This window comes from Ailuropoda melanoleuca, chromosome 1 (genome assembly GCF_002007445.2).
Source record: "Ailuropoda melanoleuca isolate Jingjing chromosome 1, ASM200744v2, whole genome shotgun sequence".
Lineage (NCBI taxonomy): Eukaryota > Metazoa > Chordata > Mammalia > Carnivora > Ursidae > Ailuropoda > Ailuropoda melanoleuca.
In genome coordinates, this window is record NC_048218.1 from 36575979 (window position 1) to 36599874 (window position 23896).

Consider the following 23896-nt stretch of genomic DNA (forward strand, 5'->3'; position numbering starts at 1 on the left):
CTCTTTTTCTTATAGATGGAAATTCTAATTCATCTTTCTATTTTTATGCAGATCTCTTTGAAAACAATAACTTTTTATTTGTCTGATTTAATTTTTAGAAGAACAGATTGTATAAGTCAGATTTTATATAATTTTCAGTAAGAATAATGTATCTGCACAAACAGAAAGAAATATGCACAAAACACAGAAAATAAGAAAATAACTGAACATTCATTTTCTATATGTGACACTGACAAAAATTTCATAAAAAGTCAGCTGTTATTGAAAAGGAGAAACAGAAGAGACAGATCAGTAAAATATTTCAGAATAATGAATGTTCTAAGAACTCATTTTAGTACTATGGCATTGAACTGCCAATATGGATAAATAAGTCTCTGTGTGTATGTGTGTGTTATGGTAAATTATATGTATAATATTCAATATTATATAAATATTAATATATATTATATAAATATTCATTATATATGAAATCTTATGCTATCATTAATATTTGNTCATCAAACTATGATCTTATGCTATCATTAATATTTGTTTAGTATTTACCATTTTGGTAACAGTGCCATTATTTGCTTATAATATAGGTAAATGTTTATATATGCACATCATAAAATCAAGTTCCCACTTACTCAATGCTCCCTAACCTCTCTGGCCAGGTCAGTGTCTTTTAAATTGTCCCGTGTTTGTTGAATTAACTATACTTCCACCACTTGTCTGTTTATTATAGAAAGCACTTGATTGAATATTTCAGACTATCTAGATTTATTAGACAGAAAGGCGAGCGTTACAAGCAGATTTTTAAAAAAACATATCTCACTCATTTGGCATCTCACTTGTGAAATGCTGATTATCTAATTACCTGCTCTACCACAAATTATCTATGGTCTAGAGGCCAGTGTTAAAGGAGTCAGGAAAGGTGAAATGAGAACTATCTTTAGGTTAGATTTTTGAAAATTAAAATAAATTATTATTTCCACATTAATGCCTGAGGATACTTGAAAGGATTTTTTAAGATTTCAAAATATTTTTGCAAAGATCATGAAATGTATACATGCTAGACTCATGAAGTAATCTATGTTGTTTGGCAAAAAGATACACTTATCTACATTAACAAAGGTGTAACCTCTATTTAAGATCCCAATTTTTTAATTAATTTTTTAATTGAAGTATAATCGGCATACAATATTTTACTAGTTTCAGGTGTACATCATAGTGATTTGATATTTTTATACATTAAAAGATGATCACTACAAGTTTAGTTAGCATCTGTCACCATGAAAAGTAATTACAGTACTATTGACTATTTTCCCTATGCTACACATTATATCCCCAGGATATTTTTCTTTTATAACTGGGAGTTTGTATCTCTAAATCCCCTTCATCTATTTCACCCATCTCTGGATTCTTCCCCCTTCCGGAAACCTACAGTTTGTTTCCTCTATCTATGGGTTTATTTCTGTTTTGTTCATTTGTTTCATTTTTTAAATTTCACATATATGTAAAAGTGAAATCATATGTATTTTTCTTTCTCTATCTGACTTGTTTTACTCAGCATAATACCCTGTAAGTCCATCCATGTTGTTGCAAATGGCAAGATTTTATTTTTTTTTATGGCTGAGTGATATTCCATTACACACACACACACACACACACACACCCCATAATGGTGAATGTATCCTTCCTGAAAAAGTTTAAAACTCTATTGGACAACCATATATGAAAACGAATTTAAGATGTAATTTGAATGTTTAAATTTTTAAATTTTAGCTTTTGTTGCCTTTGTCTGAGAAGACTGGTCCAAAAAAAAAAAAAAACATTGCAAAGACTAATGTCAAAAGCCTACTGTCCATACTTTCTTCTGAGTGTTATGGTTTAGGTCTTACATTCAAATTACATCTTAAATTTGTTTTCATATATGGTTATCCAATAGAGTTTTAAACTTTTTCAGGAAGGATACATTTGTATGTTGCCCATAATGGTGTATTATTGACATGTGGTCACAAGATACATATTTTTTATTTTATATGTAAAAGAATATTTTATTTGTCCTTGCAATATTGAATTATTTAAAGTAATTGAACCACCAAACATTTTAAGTGATCTCAGTGCAGGGATTCAATGTTTCTATAAAGTTTCTGTTATTAATAGAAGTAAACATTTTTTGTTATTAAATCTCACTGAAGAGAAGAGTATGTATTTGTGAGCAGAAATTCCAAATTTTAACAAATTTTAAATTCATATATTAACTAATACAATATATTCTTAACTGGCCTTTTCTAATCAAGCTCATTATGAAGTTCCTAATCAAGCTTATTTTAGAAGTTTTAACATTATTTTAAGCACACAAATTAATTTCATAAAAAGGCAGTCAAAAATAGCTCCCAAATGATGGAATGTATGTATTGTACAGAAGACAATGTATCTTTTGCAGCTAATTTTAAGTCAATTTAATCAAGAATAAAAACTGGATAAGAAAATGAGACAAATGATTTTGACAAGTAAAAGCTAATATTGAGAAAATAACCATAAGTGATTCATATCCAATATTTTTAGCTTCTGATTAAAAAGCATTCTGTTTTATAAGTCTGTTTTTAAAATGTAGTTCAAGGTTGATTTTTCCTTTTTTTTTTTTTTAGAGAGAGGGAGGGGGGAGAGAGGCAGAAGGAGGAGAGAGAGAATGTTAAGCAGGCTCCATCTCCAGCTCAGAGCCAATGAGGGGCTCAATCTCACAACCCTGAGATCATGAACTGAACCAAAATCAAGATCACCTGCTTAACCTACTGAGCCACCCAGGTGCCCCCAGGGTTGATTTTTCCAAAGTGACTACATATTTAACATCCCAAGATTTTCAAATTGTTTTAGTTCTCTTTTTCTTTTCTTTTTTTTTTAATATTTTTTAAAAGATTTTTTAATTTCTTTATTCGACAGAGATAGAGACAGCCAGCGAGAGAGGGAACACAAGCNCTTTTCTTTTCTTTTTTTTAATATTTTTTAAAGATTTTTTATTTCTTTATTCGACAGAGATAGAGACAGCCAGCGAGAGAGGGAACACAAGCAGGGGAGGTGGGAGAGGAAGAAGCAGGCTCACAGAGGAAGAGCCTGATGTGGGGCTCGATCCCATAATGCCGGGATCACGCCCTGAGCTGAAGAGATGCTTAACCGCTATGCCACCCAGGCGCCCCTAGTTCTCTTTTCTGATTGAACTATAATACATGTGCACACACACACACACACACACACACACATTTCTAAGAGAAAAATAAATAGAAGACTATAATCCATTATATATTGAACTTTATTGGATTAGCTCTTAATATGTCAGAAAGATTGTCACTAAGACTAAAACATAACTTTTTCAAAAATCTAAATGTTTATCTTATAGAATAGAATTGCTGGCAAGACCATATTTAGCTTTGTAATAAACTGTAAACAAGCTTGCAGAATGGATGCATACATTTGCATTCCCACCAGTAATGAATGAGTGTCCCTGTCCATGTCCTCACTAGCATTTGGAGTTGTCAGTGTTTGGATTTAGGCCATTCTAAATAGTGGTGGTATCTAATTTTAATTTGCAACTCCATAATTACATATGATGCTGAGCATCTTTTCATATGCTTTTTTTCATTTGCATATCTTCTTTGGCGAGGTGTTTATTTAGATTTTTGCCAAATTTTTAATTGGGTTGGTTCTGGTTGAGTTTTAAGAGTTCTTTGTACATTTTGGATACCACTCATTTATCACACATATCCTTTGGAAATTATTTCCTCATTGTCTTTTTATTTTCTTAAAGTGTCTTTCTCAAGAGCAAACATATTTAAGTAAAGTTCAACTTACCAAATTTTTTCTTTCATGGATTATATTTTCAGAGTTGTACCTAAAAAGTTGCCACTAAACCCAAGGTCAACTAGATTTCTCCTATATTATCTTCTAGGAGTTTTATAATTTTACACATTACATTTAGGTCTATGATCCAAATTAAGTTCACTTTGTGTGTTTGGAATTTTTTTTTTTTGCATGTGGGTGTCCAGTTGTTCCAGCATTTGTTAAACAAACTATCATTTCTCCATTGAATTGTCTTTGCTCCTTTGTTAAAGATTAATTGACTATATTTATGTGGGGCTCCTTCAGAGCTCCCTATTCTGTTCCTTGATCTATTAATTTTTGCATTAATACCATACTGTCTTGATTACTGTAGCTATATAATGTCTTGAAGTCAGGTAATGTCAGCCCTCAGACTTTCTTCTCCCTCTTCAATATTGTAATTTTATTTATATTTGTAAATTTATAATTAAAAATTATTTTAAATTTGATTATATTATAATTAAGGCAAATGTAATTATCACTATGTTAAGCTTTATTGTATTAATCCTTGATATGTCAAGAAAGAATGTAATTACCATTCACCATCTGGATCTAAGAGATATGTTATTTTAGATTTTTATGTTGTAAGTTATTTTTTGAATAATGTATAGATGTAATCATAAAGGGATAGGAAAAACAACTTTATTATACTCTTTAATAAGAGTTTAAATATAGAGGCACCTGGGTGGCTCAGTGGGTTAAGCATCTGACTCTTACTCTCAGCTCAGGTCTTAATCTCAGGGTCATGAGTTCAAGCCCTGTGTTGGGCTCCATGATGGGTGTGGAGCCCACCAATAATAATAATAATAAATTTAAAGTAAAGCAGACTTGAATTTCTATTCTGTATTTTCTGGATTTCATGATATATATATACCCAAAATGGGCAACAAGTGTCATATATGTTCCTAGAATATACCTCATTGTTAATACTGAGGTCAGATTTCAAATACATCTCTAATGTGTTCTACTTAGTCATTGCTTCTGGTTCTTCTTGCACTTGCATTGTCAAAATGAAATACTCTAAAAAACGTTGATGGTTCGTAATTTTGTCAAAGACAGTAAAAATGTCTTTGCCCTGTAACTGCAAGCATTTCATTTTTAGATTTATAAGCACCAACTAAATTGAAAAAGAAAACAAATTTTAGAAATTTTTAATTACCAAATGCCTTCAGCATTTATCCACTTAGGAACTATATAAGTTCTTATGTGCAGAAATCATAAAAATGAAAGAACATTGTTGTATTGCCTTTTTAGCAAAATCAAGTTGCAAAATATTATGTGATAAGTCCTCTCCTTTCTTTTCTTAGAAACAAATTGTTTGCGTATTGATTTTTGAGTTTAATAAAATTCATCTAGGATTTCATAAGTGAAGACTCCTGTTTCACCATCATTAGATTCTTGAGCTCTACTGTGTTCTTTCTGAATTTATCATCTGATCTATCTAATAATTTTGAGATACCTTTCTCTGTCAATTTTATTCTCTTGCCATTTTGGGCAGGAAATGAAAGATTCAGAATTCTCACTGATTGTAAAAGCTAGGCAACCAACAAACAAGCAAACACAACTAGAATGATGGTGTTTTTATTTCCAGACTTCTTTTCTACTACCATGTAAGAAAACACAAAACCTGACCAATAAGTAAATAAGGATGAGCCAACAGTGATCATTTATATCACTCTTGCATAAACCTTCCACACCATCACTGTCTAATAGAATTTTCTGTGATGATGGTAATGTTCTTATCTGTCCCAAAACAGTAAGTAGCCAATGTCTAGCTATATGCGGCTATTAAGCACTTGAAATGTAGATCTTGTGACTAAAGAAGTATGGTTTAAATTTTATTTAATTGTAATCAATTTACATTGAAATTTAAATAGCCCCATGTGACTAGTTGTTACCATATTGGACACCACCACTCTAGATGATTTCATCATACTTCCATTTTTTTTATTATGTCATACCTTTTAGCATAGTTGGGGACAGTCGATGAGTTAGGGTCAAATTCATGGTGAAGTAATTCACAGAATGCTGAAGGAGCAAGATTTTTCATCCTACAGAAAATATAACACCATAACAATTTCACAGTGTATTTAGATTTACAAAATAGTCTGGTTTTTTCATATCATAATTTCAAGGTAGAATAATTTAAAATCTATTATGAAGAATGAATTATCTCTGTTTTTTGGAGGACCTCCGAGAAAGGACACAAATCATGAAATATTTTTTCTAAAATTATAACTGCTTCCAAAAGAAACTCAATAACTAAAATTGAGGCCATTGCACTCTAACAATATGCTAAGGGTTAACCTTACTTACCTTTTTAGGAGGGAAATTTTTATTTATGTTTTTTATGAACAAGGCTAGTTATTTTAGTGATTATTATTACTTAGGTTATACACCTAAAGCAAATATAACATTGTGTGTCAACTATACTCAATAAAAAAATTAAAAATTTGATGATACTGGGAAAATAAAAATAATTTTTAAAATATTTTTTCTTTCCATTTATAAAAGATACAAATAAAATCTTTTTATCCTAAAGGAGAAATTTCATGGAGACAATCTACCATAACTATGTAGTTATTTTTTGATTTGGCTTTTCTCAATTTAAACATATTTCAAAATATACACTATATGTAAGGACTGTTACTGTATTTTTTTATTGTTATTCTGATGATGATGATGAATGAATGATGATGATGATTTTGGCCTTTGTCAAATTTACTAGAATGACATAAAAGGGGACATTTTATTTTAGTTTTTGAAGATTTATTTATTTAGTTTAGAAAGAGAGAGAGAGAGAGAACAAGAATGAGGGAGGGGCAGAGGGAGAGATAATCTCAAGCAGACTCCCTGCTGAGCATGGAGACCCATGGAGGGCTGGATCCCATCACTGAGATCATGACCTAAGCTGAAATCAAGAATCAGACATTAAACCAACTGAGCCACCGAGGTACCCCAAAACGGGACATTTTAAAGATTAAATAACATATGAAACAAAACCAAACTTGATAGTTAACTAAATGGTTAATGAACATGAAATGAGATATTAACTCCCTCACTAAGTTGTATAGTTTTATATTAAGTCATCATGTTTGACTTAACCTATGCATTGTCTCTTAATGTATGTTTGTGAAATAAACACTCAGTGCTTAGGCCATCACATAACAGATTTATAAAATCCAAAACCACTTTACATTAATGTGTTCATTATTTACTGTTTCTTTTTGCATCCCTGTGAGGAATTCTATTCATGGTGACTTAAATAAATTTTCTTTAATTTATCAAAAACAAACAATTTGAACGTGTTTAGAAACACAGTGAATACTGGTTTTTCATTTTCATTTTAAATAATGATTTGGAGCTTTTTTTTTTTTAAATGAGCTTTCAGAACTGTCAAAATTTCCTGTGTAGTCATGAAATTTAACAAGTGGCCTTCCTGATGCCTTTTCCTAAGTAATCCATCTCCAGTGTCGAAGCTATCAACTAACTGAATTTATCTCTGCCTCCCAGAGCACAACCAATTCTATCAATTTTGAATCAAAGCTATGCATTTTACATCACCATATCAGACCACTTAATACAAGAGCACTTCATTTGATAAATTATTATAATTATTTTAATTATTATAAATTCCAAATTATAAATTCCTTCAGTCCCTAAATATTTTATAATTATTCTAAGAGTAAGAATAAAATATTGGAGAAACAATTATTTTAAACTAAGATGTAAGTAAGGATAATAAGTGAGATAGAGAGAATGCACTTAATGTACTATAGAGCCTGCAATTGTAGAAATTTATGAATTAGAATATAAGCGAAAATATTGATGCATTTATTATCTGTGCTTTTACTGCAACCTTTTTCTTTTACTTAAGATTTTCCTTGTGGCTCAACTTTATAATAGAGACATTTTGCTTCTAATAGCTCCCTGATCCATTCAGTTTTACTCACTGCCAAATATCTTCTAAACCTTGGTTCTGACCCTGATACTCACTTGATTACAAACTTAAGATGGCTTCTTATTGCCTCTAACATGATGCCCAAACTCTTCGGCCTGACACTACAGGCTTTGAAAATATACCCGCCTATAACGCTGCTCTAGGCACCTCTTTAGAGATAATGCATCCTAGACTTTACATTATTTCTAGATGCCTCACATACAACCTCATATACAGCCCACATTCTTCTCTTCATCAACCCTTTGTTCAACTCTTTGTTTGAATTCCCTTATTTTCTCTACCTCTAGAAAAAATGTTGCCAGTTCAAGTAGTGTGTATTCTTTGAATTGTTGTAAGTGCCACTTCTCCGGGTAACTTTCTTTGTTTCTGACAAAACATATAATCTCTTCCTCCATAACACCCATAATACTCCATCAGAGTTCTATGTTGCTTTCAGTTTTGAATTTTGCATGATTTTGAACTATATATGATTTATCTTTCTGATTTGGATTAAATTACGATGGGTTACTATATTTGTGGATGTATAGCGCCTGAATAGTAGTAGCAGTGAGTCTTAGCACTAATTTGTACATATTTGTTGAATAAATAAAAGATTGCCACAAAAATAATTCTTCATTAGAACTAAAAGGAATTTAACAGACTGTTGAAGGAAAAGTACCTGATCGTTTTGAGCATTCTTTGCATAGTGTTGTGAGTTAAAAGGAAAGTTAAGGGTTTGAGTTTTACTGTAAAATTACAAACAGGGAAAAAAATGGACACTTCAGAAAAAAATCATTCTTACACAGAGGAGATAAATAGCAGCTGAAATGGTTCTGCTTAACTCTTGGTATATCAACATGAAAAGTGGTTGACTTTGAGGTGTAGACTAAGTTTGCTTTGTAGCTATTTACTTCAGGAAGGAATTATAATGACCTTCCTCAGAGCATTCAGCACTTCCTTCATTTCAGAAGTAGAGATATGAGAATAGACCAAGTATCCCATATAAATGTACATGGTTTCACAGTTCTCTGGTCATTCCCTGTCTGTTGTAACAAGGAAGAGATATATAGGTAATGAATAAAATGAATGTAAACATTTTACAGAAAGTTACTATTGACATCTTGGGCCAGGTATTTCTTTGTTGTGGAGGGGCTGTCTTTTGTACTGTAGGATGTTCAGTAACCTTCCTGGACTCTATCCATTAGATACTAGCGGTATTCCTTCTCTATGTCCCCCACGTTGTAATAAGCAAAAATGTCTCCAGATATTGCCAAATGTCCTTGGAGATGGGTGCACAATTGCCTCTAATTGAGAACCATTATTTTAGAAAAACTTCAAAGTGGTTTCACAAAGTTGAGTAGGTGACTAATTTTCTTTAGTATTAATGTAATTATCAAGAGATACTTATAAGGGTGCTAATTAAATTATTTTTTCAGAAACTTTTATATAGTAACATTGCTATAAAGCAAAGAATCACAACTCTTTCATTTACATAATATTTAAAAGTTTCTAAATTTTCCTTAATAGAAATTTGCTGTGAGAATATTTCTGTACTATTTTAAAAAGAAGAGAAATATGTTGTTGAGAAGGATTTATCATAATAAATAAGGGAATATATTTCTTTATTTTTAAAATATTTTCCCAGTTTTATTGTTATATAACTTTAATATATAATTAACATGTAACATTGTATTAGTTTAAGGTATACAACATAATTATTCAGGATAGATGATAGATAGATAGATAGATAGATAGATAGATAGATAGATAGATGATTACTATAATGTTTACTTAACATCCATCACTGCACATAGTGAAAATCATTTTTCTTATGATGAGAAGTTTTAAGATCTGTTCTCTTAGCAGTTTTCAAATACACATATAGTATTGTTAACTATAGACATCATATTACACGTTTTATTTTCAGCACTTAAAAATCTTGTAACTGGAAGTCTGTGCCTTTTAACCTCCTTTACTCAAAAGAATATTTTCATCTGTTGAAGAGATGTGAGAGGGAGATATAAGACTTGAAAAAAAAAGAGACAGACAGACTGACATATGGTTTACATGTAGAATTCAGTAACATTGCCAGGTAGGTTTTATAACATGCAGATCATACAGAGTCAAAGCAAATCTTTTGCCAGTTTCCAATTCAACCAGATGGAGAAAGAGTTGATTTTAAAGAATAGAGGACATGGAATTCACTGCAATAGGCACTAGCAATTCCTAGTGTCTTCTAAGAGGGAACAGGAAACACAAGCTTATTGAGGTGTAGTGAAGATCAGAGAACAAGATTCAAACTGTGTAAGTGATTTATGATTGTGTAACTAGGGTGAGTGACTCCTCTGAGCCTTACTTTCATGTTCTATACAATAGATCAACAGCAGAACCTTCCTTGAATGCTGTATGAGAGAATTCGCTGAGTCAATACATATAGAATATTTACAACAATGACTATTATTTACCAAGTATTTGGTCAATGTTCACTATCATTAGAAGATAGCTGTGACAAATAAATTTGACAAATATAACACACTGGTGGTTAGAAAATATTAAAATCCATTACTCACTCATTTATTCAACAAATATTTAATTGAGGGCCAGGAGTTACTCTAGAACCAAGGATAAAACAGTGAACAAGGTAGATATAATCTCTGTTCTGATGAGTTTGCTTTTCTAAGAATACGGTAAACACTCAGCACCATTTATGAAAACTAACACCAGAACTTTAGATGTTACACTGTGAATGTTATAATGTACAATGTTATTATGTTATATTACAATACTGGTGAAACAATTGATAGACATAGATAATAGTATTGTGCCTCATATGTGTTAGGGACTATATGAATGTTAAATGAATTATTTGGGAGTACTCATAGGAAATATCTTTTGTGAACACATAAAATGATCAAGATAGTATTTTGCTTTTAACCAAGGATCCACATAATGTCATGGACAATGCAACTGACTGTCGTTGTAAGTTGTAAACCACCTTTGTTCACTCAATATATTATACAATATGGAATGATACAGAAAGGTAGCAGTACATGTTAGTTTACAATTGCTTCTCTTATTTGGCAATTTTTTCATCATCCATAACAGGCTGATGTTTTATATAATCTCAAATTTCTGTTGTATTTCTTTGATTATGGAAGAGGTATGGTGTTTCTTTTTTCTTTTTTTTTTATTGGTAAAACATTTGATTTAAAACTTCTTTTTATTCACCTACAGAGCCCTTAGTGATGGATAAATGTTGAACCCCTGACACTAAATAAGAGCTTGTGCGTTTAAGATTGTCCATTATGTGGTTTAATAGTGGCTCCATCACTGATCTTTTCTCCTTTCTATAATCTTTGTCAAGGATATAGAAAATCCATTTCACTGGATCAATATCTTTACTTTGATTCAAATTCTGAGTTCTTCAAATAAAACAAGAGGTGTCCTTACTGCCACGTTCATAAAGCTTTTAAAATTCTGAATAAAAAAAGAATCATTTGTGCATCAATCTATCTTTTGATAGTAATTGTGCTTGTTTCTAAGTGAAACCCAGAATTGGTCAGATAAGTTAAAGAAATAATACTTAAATCTGAAGTGTGTTTTCTTTTCACATTTTAATAATTTTAAAAATAGATTTTAAAGAGTGATATTTTTCCTACAAAAGCCTTAGAAAGCAAACATTGTGCTTTTAAAATAGCTGCGTATTTTGCTTGTTTGCTAGTAAGCACTGAAAAATGATTTGTGGATGAATGAATATATCCTTATTTTCTATATTCTTATGCAAAACTTGCTCATTTGCTTACATTTTGAAAGAAATAAGAAGCAACTTGTTCATTTATTCATTCAACATTTTAAGAACTCTTACATTTCAGGCATTTTGTTATGATCTGACAACATACAATGAAATAGGTTAAGATCTTGGATCCTGAATGCTCAAAATGTAGTAAATGAAGTAACCATATGAAAGTATATATGTTTTACTAAGTGCAGTGTTTTATAATAATTGTATATATCTTCTATTATGAAATAATTTAAACCTAATTAATGTTCTCTGCCATTTGTATGTTTTTATATATTGTAAATATATATTGCATATAATATATATGATTCTATGAAATTATGTTCAATAAATATGGTGTTAGAGTTGATTCACTTGAAGACATTTTAAAACAGATGTGGTAATTGTTATTTAAAAAATGAGTAACATGTAAGACAAAGCTAAGATGAATTCATAACAATAATAATAATGTATTTTTACTAACCCCCTTCTTTACTGTCATCAATTGGTATAGTACAATGCATTATATTAGTAATTTGAAAATACTATACACATCCACGAAGTACTGAAGAAAGAATGTCATTCTGTTTTGTGAAGAAGTGGAACAGGATGAAATGCAGCTCATGTTCCACTGAGACTGGAAAATAGATCATTTCCAAAGCAATCTGGGAATTACTTTGGTTAAAAAAATATATATATCCACAGTGTTTTTGAAATGAGAAATTACAACCAAGAGGAAAATCTACAAATAACTTAAGAAATATGAACAGACAAACAAACAAACAAAAAACCTTTTTATAATTCTGAACAGATAACTTGGCAAAGGCATGCAATAAAAGTTTTGGATTATGCAATATTTACTTTCTCATTCCTACTTATACCTTGGTTAATAAAAGGATTAATAGGATAATATATGCATAAATTTAAGATTATTTTATAAAATCGTTATCTGTTGTGCATTGTGACACTTCTAAAAAAACCTCTCCATTCGTTTTGATATATAACAAAATAAATAGTACAGAAAAATTTGCTTACATGGTGTTTTCAATTTTATTTTAAAGAAATCCTGGAAATTGAAGATTCTTAAATTTAACTCAGTTTTTGAGATGACTATAATTTTTTATTTGTCTTTTTGTTGGCTGAGATAGCTAAGTATTAGAGTTCTATACCAATAAAAAGGTATTATTTATAGAAAATTATTGATATTTCTCCAAAATGATTTTAACCTAACAGTGCTTGGTCAACTCCCTTATGTATACAACAAAGTGACTAATGAAAAGAAAATAGGCATAGTAATGACAGATATCTTTAGCATTAAGTAAAAACCTGTTAAAGCCCAAATTACCTTTTGTTATTTAAAAGATGCTTTGAAAAAGAGTCAAGTTACTGTAGTATCTGACATGGCAAAAAATGAAATTTTGTGTGTATTGCTAACATGGAATATTTAAAAAGGAATGCTGACATGCATGGAAAAATAAACTAGAAGTTGGCTGATTCTTTCTTCCTTTCATTCTTTTGTTCTTTCTTTCAGAGAGAGATAGAGAGAAAGCATAAGCAGGGAGAGCAGCAGAGGGAGAGGGAGAAGCAGATTCCCTGCTGAGCAGGGAGCCCAGTGCAGGGCTCCATCCATCCAGGACCCTGGGATCATGACCTGAGCCAAAGGCAGATACTTAACTGAGCCACCCAGGTGCCTCTTGGCTGATTATTTAAATTTCTCCAAAATTGAGTAATTCCCCTGCCAAAATCTGGAGGAGGAGAGAAAACTAGTTTACTTAGGAGATATTAAAAAACAAATTGGCATTTTTATAATCATGCAAAGTTATTATCTAATGTTATCTAACACAGAAGATTTATACATGAAAAGAGTCAGCAATAGAAATTTGATTAAATTAAGTATGAGCTAGGAGTAAAAGTCTATCTAAGGTTTATAACATGAATATTTAAGATTAATTTTACATACAACAGACCCCAACAAGATTTCAATTAAGCATTTTTTAATATTTTAGAATTAATATATCAAACTGATAAGGAAATATAACAAAATCTTTAGCATATTCATTCATTTAAGAATTTATTTATTAAGCACAGATTTTGTGTAAAGCATTATGCAGGATACTGAAGATATAGCTGTGACTGTTTAAAAATTACACCAAGGTGAAAGAGAACATGTGGAAGAGGCATCTGATCAAACTTGAGGGTAATGAATGAATGACCTTAGCAAAAATATTTGAGTTGAGATTTAAGAGTTAAATAAGCTCCCCCAGAATGGAATATTCCAGACAATTTGTATAAAATTCATTCAAAGAATGAAAATGAATGTTAGAAGGCAGGAGAGTGGGGCTCCTGGGTGGTTCAGTTGGTTGTCTGCCTTTGGCTCAGGTCATGATATCAGAGTCCTGAGCTGAGCAGGGAGTCTGCTTTTCCCCCTCCTCCTGATCATGCTTGCTCACTCTCTCAAATAAATAAATAAAATCTTAAAAAAAAAAAGGCAAGAGAATGAAGAAGTGTACAGATCACATGAGACCTAAAGGTTATACTAATAATTTTGCTTTTAATCTTAAAAGCAAAAATTAACTATTCAGGATTTTAACCAGATCAGATTTCTGTGTTTGTTTGTTTGTTTTTAAGATTTTATTTATTTATTTTAGAGAAAGAGAGATAGCATTAGCAAGGCAGTGGGGCAAGGGAGAGGGAGAGAATCCCAAGTAGGCTTCACACACAGTGTGGAACCCAACTCGGGGCTCCATCTTACAACCCTGAGATCATGACTTGAGCCGAAATCGAGAGTCAGATGCTCAACCAACTGAGCCACCCAGGCGCCCCTATCAGATTTATGTTTTGAGAGGAAACCTTTGTTTAGTTCTAGGAATCAGATTTTAGGGAGACAAAAACTGACACGGAAGAGAGAGACCTTTCACTATTGCAGTAAACTAGATAAAAGAAGTAGGTGTGGAGCTATAAGAAGGATGCGTAGATTTGAAGACTATTCAGGACATAGATCAACCAGACTTGATAAATTGGTCGATGATAGAAACACAAGGAAACAGAAAGTGTCTGGTGTGTGTAGCTGGATGGAGGCTGGTAGTATCTACAGAACTAGAGATTGCTGAAGAACATGGAGGTAAGGGTTGTAGAGTTTGAGTTCATTTTGGACATGGTGAAGGCACCATGTGTTTTAGACATCTAAGCGGACATGTCAGATGGGTGCTGCATATATTTAAGTGTAGCTTGTGGTACAGAGCTGCCTCTAGGATATAAATCTGAGAATGATTGGTTAGTAGGTAGAAACTGAAGAGGTGGATGTGGCTGAAAGGACCCAGCCAGAATTAACGTGAGAACAGATCATGAATTCCATTCTTGGTGATCTGAGTATTTAAAGGCTAAATGCAAAAAGACAACAGAACCTGAGAAAGAGTAGCCAGAGATGTAAGAATTGAATCAGAAACATGTGGGGGTAGGGGTATGCAGAGACAGGGGTGTTGTTAAATCTAGCAAACATAATTTGTAGGCATAGAAACTATCAACACTTTGAGTAATTCTGAAGTAAAATAAAAGAGCATTTTATCATATTCCTTGATTTTGGTTACTTTAGAGGTTATTTGGTGGTCTTCCTGAAAGTTCCATAGAAATACATGCAAAACATATTATCTGCTTTAGCGTTTTCTTATAATTAAAATTCTGTATTTGGGATATAAAAGGAATGCTGAATCATGCTTCAGGGGACAATTTGTTATACAAATTCTCACCTCTAATAATTGCTTAAACAAAAACTGGCAGAGCTAAGAGGAATCAAGCCATATTCTGTTTTCCTCTGTTCTAACAGCTACCTGCCGCCTATATTTTACCTTAATGAAGCAGATACTAGTGGTGATTTGCCCATATCCCTTTGGCATACGCCATTTCTCTGCACTGAGTAGACTAAGTGTGCCCGTGTAGTAACATTCCCTCTCCCTCCAGAGTAATCCTCAACCAAACACTAATGAAAATTGGTAAATATTCCCTCAATACTCTTGTCCCTTGCTCATCAAATAAGATAACTCTGAAGCATGCCCTACATTGTCTCTCAGAGTTCCATAGCAGAGTTGAATCCCAGTTGCCCATTGTGTCATCTGCTCAATAGCACATTCTTTATTTACTTCCTCTCTTCCTGTCTCACTTTCCAGTCCTTCCTAATATCACCCCCATAAAAGATATGTCTCAGGGTCTGTTTGTTAGATTTCTGTATTTTCAGGGTTCTCCCAAGAAACAAAACTAATAAAATGTATACATAGAAAAAGAGATTTATTATAAGAAGTTGGCTCACACAGTTATGGAGTCTGCAAATCCCGAGACCTGCAGGCTGAGTTGCCAAGCTAGAGACCCAGAAGAGCTGATGCTTTAGTTCCAGTTTGATTCCAAAACAGGAAAAAACTGATCTTCTAGGTTGAAGCCCATCAGACAGGAAGAATTCTCCCCTATTTGCAGAAAGATCAGATTTTTGTTTTACCCAGGCCTTCAACTCATCTGACAAGGCCCACTCACATTAGAGAGAGCAATCTGTTTCACTCAGTCTACTGATTTACATGTTGATCTCTTATAGGGACACCCAGGTAGCTCAGTGGGTTAAGTGTCCAACTCTTAATTTCAGCTCAAGTCATGATCTCAAGGTCATGGGATCAAGCCTATTGTTGGGCTCAAGCTAGGTGTGGAGCCTGCTTAAGATTCTCCCTCTGCCTCTCTCCATGCTTGTGCTCTCTAAATCAATCAATAAATCAATCAATCAGTCAAATCTTAAAAAAAAAATGATCTCTTACAAAAATACTGTCACTGAAATACCCAGAATAATGTTTTGGCAAGTATCTGAGCCCCATGGTCCAGTCAAGTTAACACAAATTAAACATCACAGACACCCAAGTTAACACAACTCTCTTCTCTAGAATGATACTTTCCGATCTTTTTTCTCCCACTTTTTTCCCTCTGGAACTGAAGCTTGCTTCTATTTGTCAGGATGAAATTACATTTTGCTATATGCATATATGGTCAAAGTTCAAAAGACAATAAACCTCGTTTTCCAGAATCATTCTGGCTCACACTTGTTACCCTGTATAATTGTTGACATTTTGCCTTCTCTTTTTGAAATGTTCTGCTTTGAAGAAAAAATTATACAGTCATCCTAGTCAATAACTGATTCCATGAATGTTATGGTGAAAATCAAAAAATCGATGAAAGTATAATTTAATCCTTTATTAAATGATTTTTTTCCTACTGGTTAAAAAAAGTATGATGAATATGTGTCATATTTCATCAAATTGTTCTTTTTTTTTTCCCCTTGGGTTATTTCACACTGAAATTTCTTACCATAATGTATAAGAAATCCCTGTTTGCAACCAGGATATTGTTGATTATCAAGAATTTCTTTTCTTCCTTAGAGGATTAAAAAAGAATGTATTTAAAATCTGTAAATAATTTATAAGTATGATATAAGATCTTCCACAGGATCCTAGTTTACTATTCAGTATATGACAAATCTAAAGAATATTTTCCTGAAGTAACCTAAAAGTAACATAAAAGTTAAAGTGTTGATAGATATTTATTTAATTGGTTCAAAATCAGAGAGTGGGTCTAACCCCAGGGTGGTTCAGTTCTTCTATCACACTAAGGGAAGGGCGGAAGTAATCGTGACTATCGAGCTGTCAGAGCCCATTTTGCTTATTGTTGAGGGTGCAGAGATAAGAGCAGGAGGCAGTTCCATGTCGGCTGGAATTCCAGGTAGTGTTGGCCACACGATGCCAGGACTAGCAAAGTCTCATAAAGCAATGAGCATGTTTACATTGTCTCTTTTTTTAAGTTTATTTTCCATTTCTTCTATGAAATAGGTGTCTCTGTGTTGATTAAACAGTATTAAACATGGCACGAAAGCTATACATATTAATGTCTTAAGGTATTTTTGAATCCTTTTTCACCAAGAATGATTTTATTGTTAAATGGAAATTTTAAAAAAAATATATAACAATTATATTGCAGTATATATCACAAAAAGTTAACTTTTAGTAATATTCTAAATAACTATTTAAAATTATTTGCTAACTGTACTTTAGAGCAAGCAACATGTGCTGGGTGCTGCATTACTGCATTTTCAAAAAGATGCTGCATAATGCTCATAAAGACAGTAGTTGATCCTGAGTTCTTTGATGGTTCTTTATTGTGAGTCCTGGTATTCCTGCAACAGAAATGTATTGTTATTCAAATGTACATAAATGCATTCAGTCATAATAATAGTATTCATAGCCATCTATAAATAGTTGAAGAAACAATTTTATGAATGCTTGATATTCATCTGAACCACATTTTGCAATTTCAGTTTTATACTCAGATTTCAGGAATAATACAACAGTGGGGCTCATAAGATATTTGGATATCTTTGTTAGCTTTCCATAGACAGGATGGTAGCTTCTTAAAATGGTATACTCTGTTTCACCAAATCTAAGAAATCCTTTGTAAATGTACACAATAATAAGAAAAAGCCTGAACACACACCATGATGTACAATTATGAAATATATATATTTATGTGTATTTAGGGACCTTTCTTAATATTCCCTTTCATTTTTTTTTCTAGATACACCATCAGTTAAGATTATACCATCCACTCCTTTTCCACAAGAAGGACAGCCATTAATTTTGACTTGTGAATCCAAAGGAAAACCACTGTAAGTGATTTAATGAGTACTAAAGTTTTTCACTTTTTCTCCTATCCTGCTTTGATTTCAGGCTTTAACTGAAGAAATCCACTGTTTTTGTCTTTTCTTAGTGGGCAAAGTAATCTCTAGAACAGAAATCCCCTGAACCATGTCTTCATTAAGTATCTGTGGAAGATTGGTCTTTTACTTTGTCATCTAGTGAAGTTTCTGGGAAGGTTTCCAGCTGTGATTTTTTTCCCCTTTTATTTCTAGTAAGATATTTCAACCTGAAAGGAAAGCGGGCTTAATCAGTCACTGTTTACATCATGAGATTGATAGGCATTACACAGAGCTGAACTTAGTTCTTCCATGAAAATCTTTGAAAATATTGAAGCATCCTCAAAATATCCCCGAGTTTTAAACTTAAATGAGAAATCATTTTCTTAAGAAGGGAAATCACATCTACATTTCTAATGTAGCCCCTATGAGACATAATTCGTGAATGTGAGATGTTCCAACATTTTCAACTGTAAAGTGATTTCATTATTATAATATATAGGTTCTAATATCACTTCAACTTTAAAATTTTACTTTTTTACATTCATGTTTACAAACAACTAACTCATAGAAAATCTATTTTTTATGCAAAATTCAAGAGTAGATTACCTAAATATGAATTACTAAAGACTATTTGACAGCAATTTGATCTTTCTAATATAGTAACAGTCTAGGTTGAGCTGAAAGTCATTTTTTTTAAAACTTCCAATTGATTTGCAACTTGTTTAAATTTTAATAGGAGGAATTGTTTTCCATGCAAAACTGTATGGGATAGCTTCTGTGCAAATCAAGTTAAATTACTAAAAAGGTATTTCTAATAATATTTTTATATAAGTATAGATTTCTTATTATTACATGAAGAATATTCTAAAAGAATATTAAGGGAGAAGCCTGAAATTTCAACTTCCTCAACTGTATGATATTATAATTTTAACGAACTAAGTGAATTCACACTTTCTTTATCAAAGTTTTGATATTTTAAAACTGTTCTCTCTTCCAGTATTATTTCCTAAAGATGCAAACATACTGATTTAAAGAACATTCAGTAAATTCATCCATTATTTTTCTCCTATCTTTTAAGAAACATTTAAGGCATTTTAGACTTTGAAAGGAACAAACTTTTTTCATAGTAGCTTTGCTACATATATTCTGTGCAAATCTCTTTCCTAGTTCTTACTTTCTGATAAGCTTAAATTGCTTATAGAAAATATTTTTCAACTGCAGTATCCTGAGTGTGACAGTGCATTTCGGTATTATAGCTTCAATAAGAGCTTTTGGCTACAAGTTCAGTACTCTTAACTAGAGAAAGAAGTGTAATAGACTCTAGTCACCTATAGACATACTAAAATCCTAATGTCCTTAGTCCCGATTCTGTGTATGTCACAACAAAATTTCTTTCCTAACTTTTCCTTCCATCTCCACTCCTGTTGCTTTCACTTATTATTTCCCAAGTTAGCCTGTTCCTCCTCTCTCTATTTGCTTCTGCTTCTGTTGTTGTTTTGTTTGCTTTTTGCTTTTCTTCCTCCTCATAATCTCGGAGGTCAGCGTTTGGGGACATAAAGGAATATGATCAGGATGAGGGGATAGCAAAGGAGTTTTGCTTCTACCTTTTCTTCATCGATCTGCCCCAAATTACATATCTGTACATTTGGAATATGTGTACAATGTATACAATTAGATGAGGATGGGAAATAAAATATTAGAATGCTTGGAAATAAATATACACCTGTTCATATAGTATCCAATTACCTGTCAATTATCTACTCTTTGGTTCTATATCTACTTCCAATAGCAGAAACAGTGGGGTTTTTTGTTTTGTTTTGTTTTGTTCTAAAGATTTTATTTATTTATTTGAGACAGAGAGAGAGAAAGAGAGAGAGAGAGAGAGAGAGCAGGGGGAGAGGGAGAAGCAGGCTCTCCACTGAGCATGGAGCCCGACGACACGGAGCTCGATCTCAGGACCTTGGGATTATGACCTGAGTGGAAGGCAGCTGCTCAATCCACTGAGCCACCCAGGGATTGCAGAAATGGCATTTAATTTATGTGAATAATTAGTGTGTGAGGTGTGGGTAATTAGGTCTTTAGGTAGTCCATTTTCTTCAGCTCAACTGTGGTTGAATAAATGTGTCTTATTGTGGTTTATGTTTCAGCTACCTAGAAATAAGCTTGGATGTGTAATACTCCTCTGCACTGCAGCTGAATGAAAAGTACAGTAGCCTCTCATTTGTTTATTTCACTTAAGAATACAAAGTTTCCAGAAGTTTAGGAAATAGAAAACGTTACCTTTGTCAGAAGGATCCTGACTAATATTACTTTGGAAATAAAGGAAATAAGAAAGACTCCTTATTTTATGGAAAATAAAACTAAAGCTGCTCAACAATGTTCACCAAATTTCCTATATTCATCCAGGTTTAATATGGATGACTCAGGATTTACACTCAGTTCAAGCATTATCCCAAACTTATATTCTTTCAGCTATTTTCTGCTACTTCAGTTGCTGAGTCTAAATTGTCACTTATGTTAGCCTAAGTGACTTGAAAAACTGGGCTAATGTTTAGCCCTGAAGATGGACCCCTGGAGCCTAACAGTGAAGAACTGGCTAGTCTCAAGAAATAGTTTACTGTTGCCATTCTCTTTTATTGGACTTTTTTCTATCTTTATGCCCTTTCTGGAAACTTACCAAATTCCTAACAAAATGACCATTTCTAGCAGGAGGTAATAATCATATTAAAAAAATCCCTAATTAGTGTAATATCTTCTGGCGATTACCTTGTAAGCTCCATTAGGGTGAAAATGGTCATTCTATTCTGTCTTTATCCTTGTAGTTCCCAATGTTATATTCTGTATGCCACCGTCTACGAATAAATGTTTCTCTTGTATACTCATTCGCAATTTCCTTTTTATCGTTTTCTTTCCTTGCAGATTGAGAGGCCATTGATGTTAGAGAAATAACCAACTTCTTTGATTCCTTCCTGCCTTTAGACCACTGTTTCTCTTCTATTCTTCCTAATCATCTTAAAATCCACTCTTCTGCATTTTCAAAGTAACTATCATTTCTATTAAATGAAAGCATTAACCTCTTTAAAGACAGTGTAATTCCTAGCCTCTCTTTAGTTTTATTCTGTCTCCAACAGTGCCAGATGAGGCAGACAGGACAAAAAAAGAAGGGAAGACCGAAAAGAAATCATTGGATTTTCCCAGAAGGAAATCTTACTGATCATAAAGAAAACAGTCCCACTAGAGCAAAGAGAACAGAAGGCAAATTGAAATGGATTAATCAGGGAATTCGTAGGTGGTGGGGAAGTAAAGAAAATGGAAAGACCACCCATTTCAGAAAATGAATCATGAAAAGTGGAAAAGAATGAGAAAAGAAATGTGTGCCAAACAGAAGTTTAACAAAATAATAGAGCTATTGTCTATATTTTAAGACAGGATCAAAGAAGCCTAAAGAATAGGAGTGAAAATGAAGTATGTGATATCACATATACCCAGTGGGCAGGTTCAAATTTCCTGTCTTACTCTGGTAATCACTGTCAAAGTTCTGCTCTATTACTTTGCAGCTATTACACCTGATTCCCCATTTTGTTATTTTGAAACCACAGGGAGAAGCAGCACCGTGGCTTAGCTTCTGATGGGCTATCCAAACACTTAATTTCTACCATCTTTCCCATTTTGCCTGATCCTTCTTGAACGAGCAGGTGAAAATCAGAACTGGATAACAGATATATGATTCCTTTTCATCTCGTATCTTTAATCCATGATCAAATCTTCATTGTTTCTTAAAAATTATTTGCTTGAGACATAGCTTCCTGAAGAATGAATTATTCACAGTTACTAGGCATATTGATAGTAGGCAAAATAACACCACTGCCTTTTGTATAAGTCATAAACTGATGGCATGGTTCAACTTGTCCTGAGACTCAGGCTCCTAACCTGTCCTCCTGTATGCTAATGTTGTTTTCCTTGTTCTAAATGTGAGGGCCCCAGTGACTGTTTACGAACAATCATGCCTTATTTGCTGCTTTGGACTGAAGCCTTTTGCTATTTTCCTGTGGAACAGCTGCATAACTTGGGCCAGGACCAAATTGTTCCACTTCACATTACTATAGAGGCATTGTATTCTTTCCTTAAAAGAGAGATTACTGTACATGTCTGTCTATTGTTTTAATTTGAGTTTAAAGTGAGGACAGAGCTAATGCCAACCACTTCTCTTTCAAGTCCCCAGAGTTTTTGCAACCTTCTTCTTTCTTTGGCTGAATTCCCAGACAGCTTTCAGGCAGCAGCATTCTCCTTTTATAAAAGTCGGAAAGAAAAAAGCTGTTGCATTACATTAAAGTCATGACCTTAAAAGGTGTGGGGTTGCCCCCACATGCTAGAGTTAAAGAATCATCATTCCTTTTAATCAAATGTTTAACACTTTGTAAATTTACTTCATAAAAGCTGTGGGACATTTTCAGTCGAATCAATGTGCATTTGGCATTTAATCTATAAAATACATTAATTATAGGTTTCGATAAACTTTTCTGTGTATCCAGCATGATGTTTATGTTTTGCTTGCTATTTTACCTTCTGGTAAGCACAGTTTTTCTCATGTCTTGGCATAAATCTAGTATACGTAATTGCATAACATATAACATGCCCTGTTCTGTACAAGAAGAAGGATTTTAATCTTTAGGAAGACAGATCGCATACCATATAACAACTAGTGAGGTGTTTTAGAGGAACAATTATGCATCCACTTTGAAAATGATCAAGAATTTAAGAAGAAATCTGATAAGAACATATTGATATATTTGATGCACTTTCCTATTAGTGTAATAGAGATTAAAAATGAGATGCAAATTAAGGCAAAAACAGTTTTATTATTTCAAGTATTTTCTCAGCCTATTACAACCTTTTTACAAAGCGTAGGTTATTTACTAATTGTCATGCAATCTAATCACAGACAGAAGAAATGATAAAATAAACCAGGAGTTAAAGGAGGCAAGTTATCATCCATAATGAAATGTTTTAGGCCAAAACAGGACAAATGTGAATTTTGAAAAAAGAACACTGATCTACAATAATAGCAATTTCATATAATTTGACCTAATGCATAATAGGTACTAATTACACAACAGCTATTTCTCTCCTACCACCTATGCTAAAGAAAGTCATCTAGTTAATCACCAAGGTCTGTGCTTCTGTTCAGCTATAATTCCAACACTGTCATGCTCCGGGGTACTAAGAGTTGTGTGGCACATTAGAAAGAAAAATACAAAACTAGGTTTGATTTATAAATCTGTGGATATCTGTGGCCTAACTGGACTTGAGCAAGTCACTTAACCACCTGAAGTGTTTTATTTTTAATTAATAAACTACTTTTTTAGAGCAGTTGTCGGCTCATAGTGAAACTGAGTGGAAAGTACAGAGTTCCCAAATATCCCATTACCACACATGCACAACACCCCCCGCTATGGACATCTCACAGAACAGCGGTGCCTTTATTACAAACCATGAACCTACAGGGACCCATTGTTCTTACCATAAAGTCCATATTTTACATTGGAGTTCACTCTTGTATACCAACTATTTTTTTATTCTTTAGAAATAAAATAAAATCTAG

General features: G+C 32.7%; 1 protein-coding gene across 1 annotated transcript in view; it reads left to right on the forward strand.

The window, feature by feature from the left end:
• Positions 1-23896, forward strand: part of CADM2 (cell adhesion molecule 2) — a 309124-nt gene that overhangs the window by 177709 nt on the left and 107519 nt on the right. Inside the window, exon 6 of the mRNA XM_034656944.1 lies at positions 18174-18264. Within this exon, the coding sequence (XP_034512835.1) occupies positions 18174-18264 (91 nt within the window). The remainder of the gene's footprint in view (positions 1-18173; positions 18265-23896) is intronic.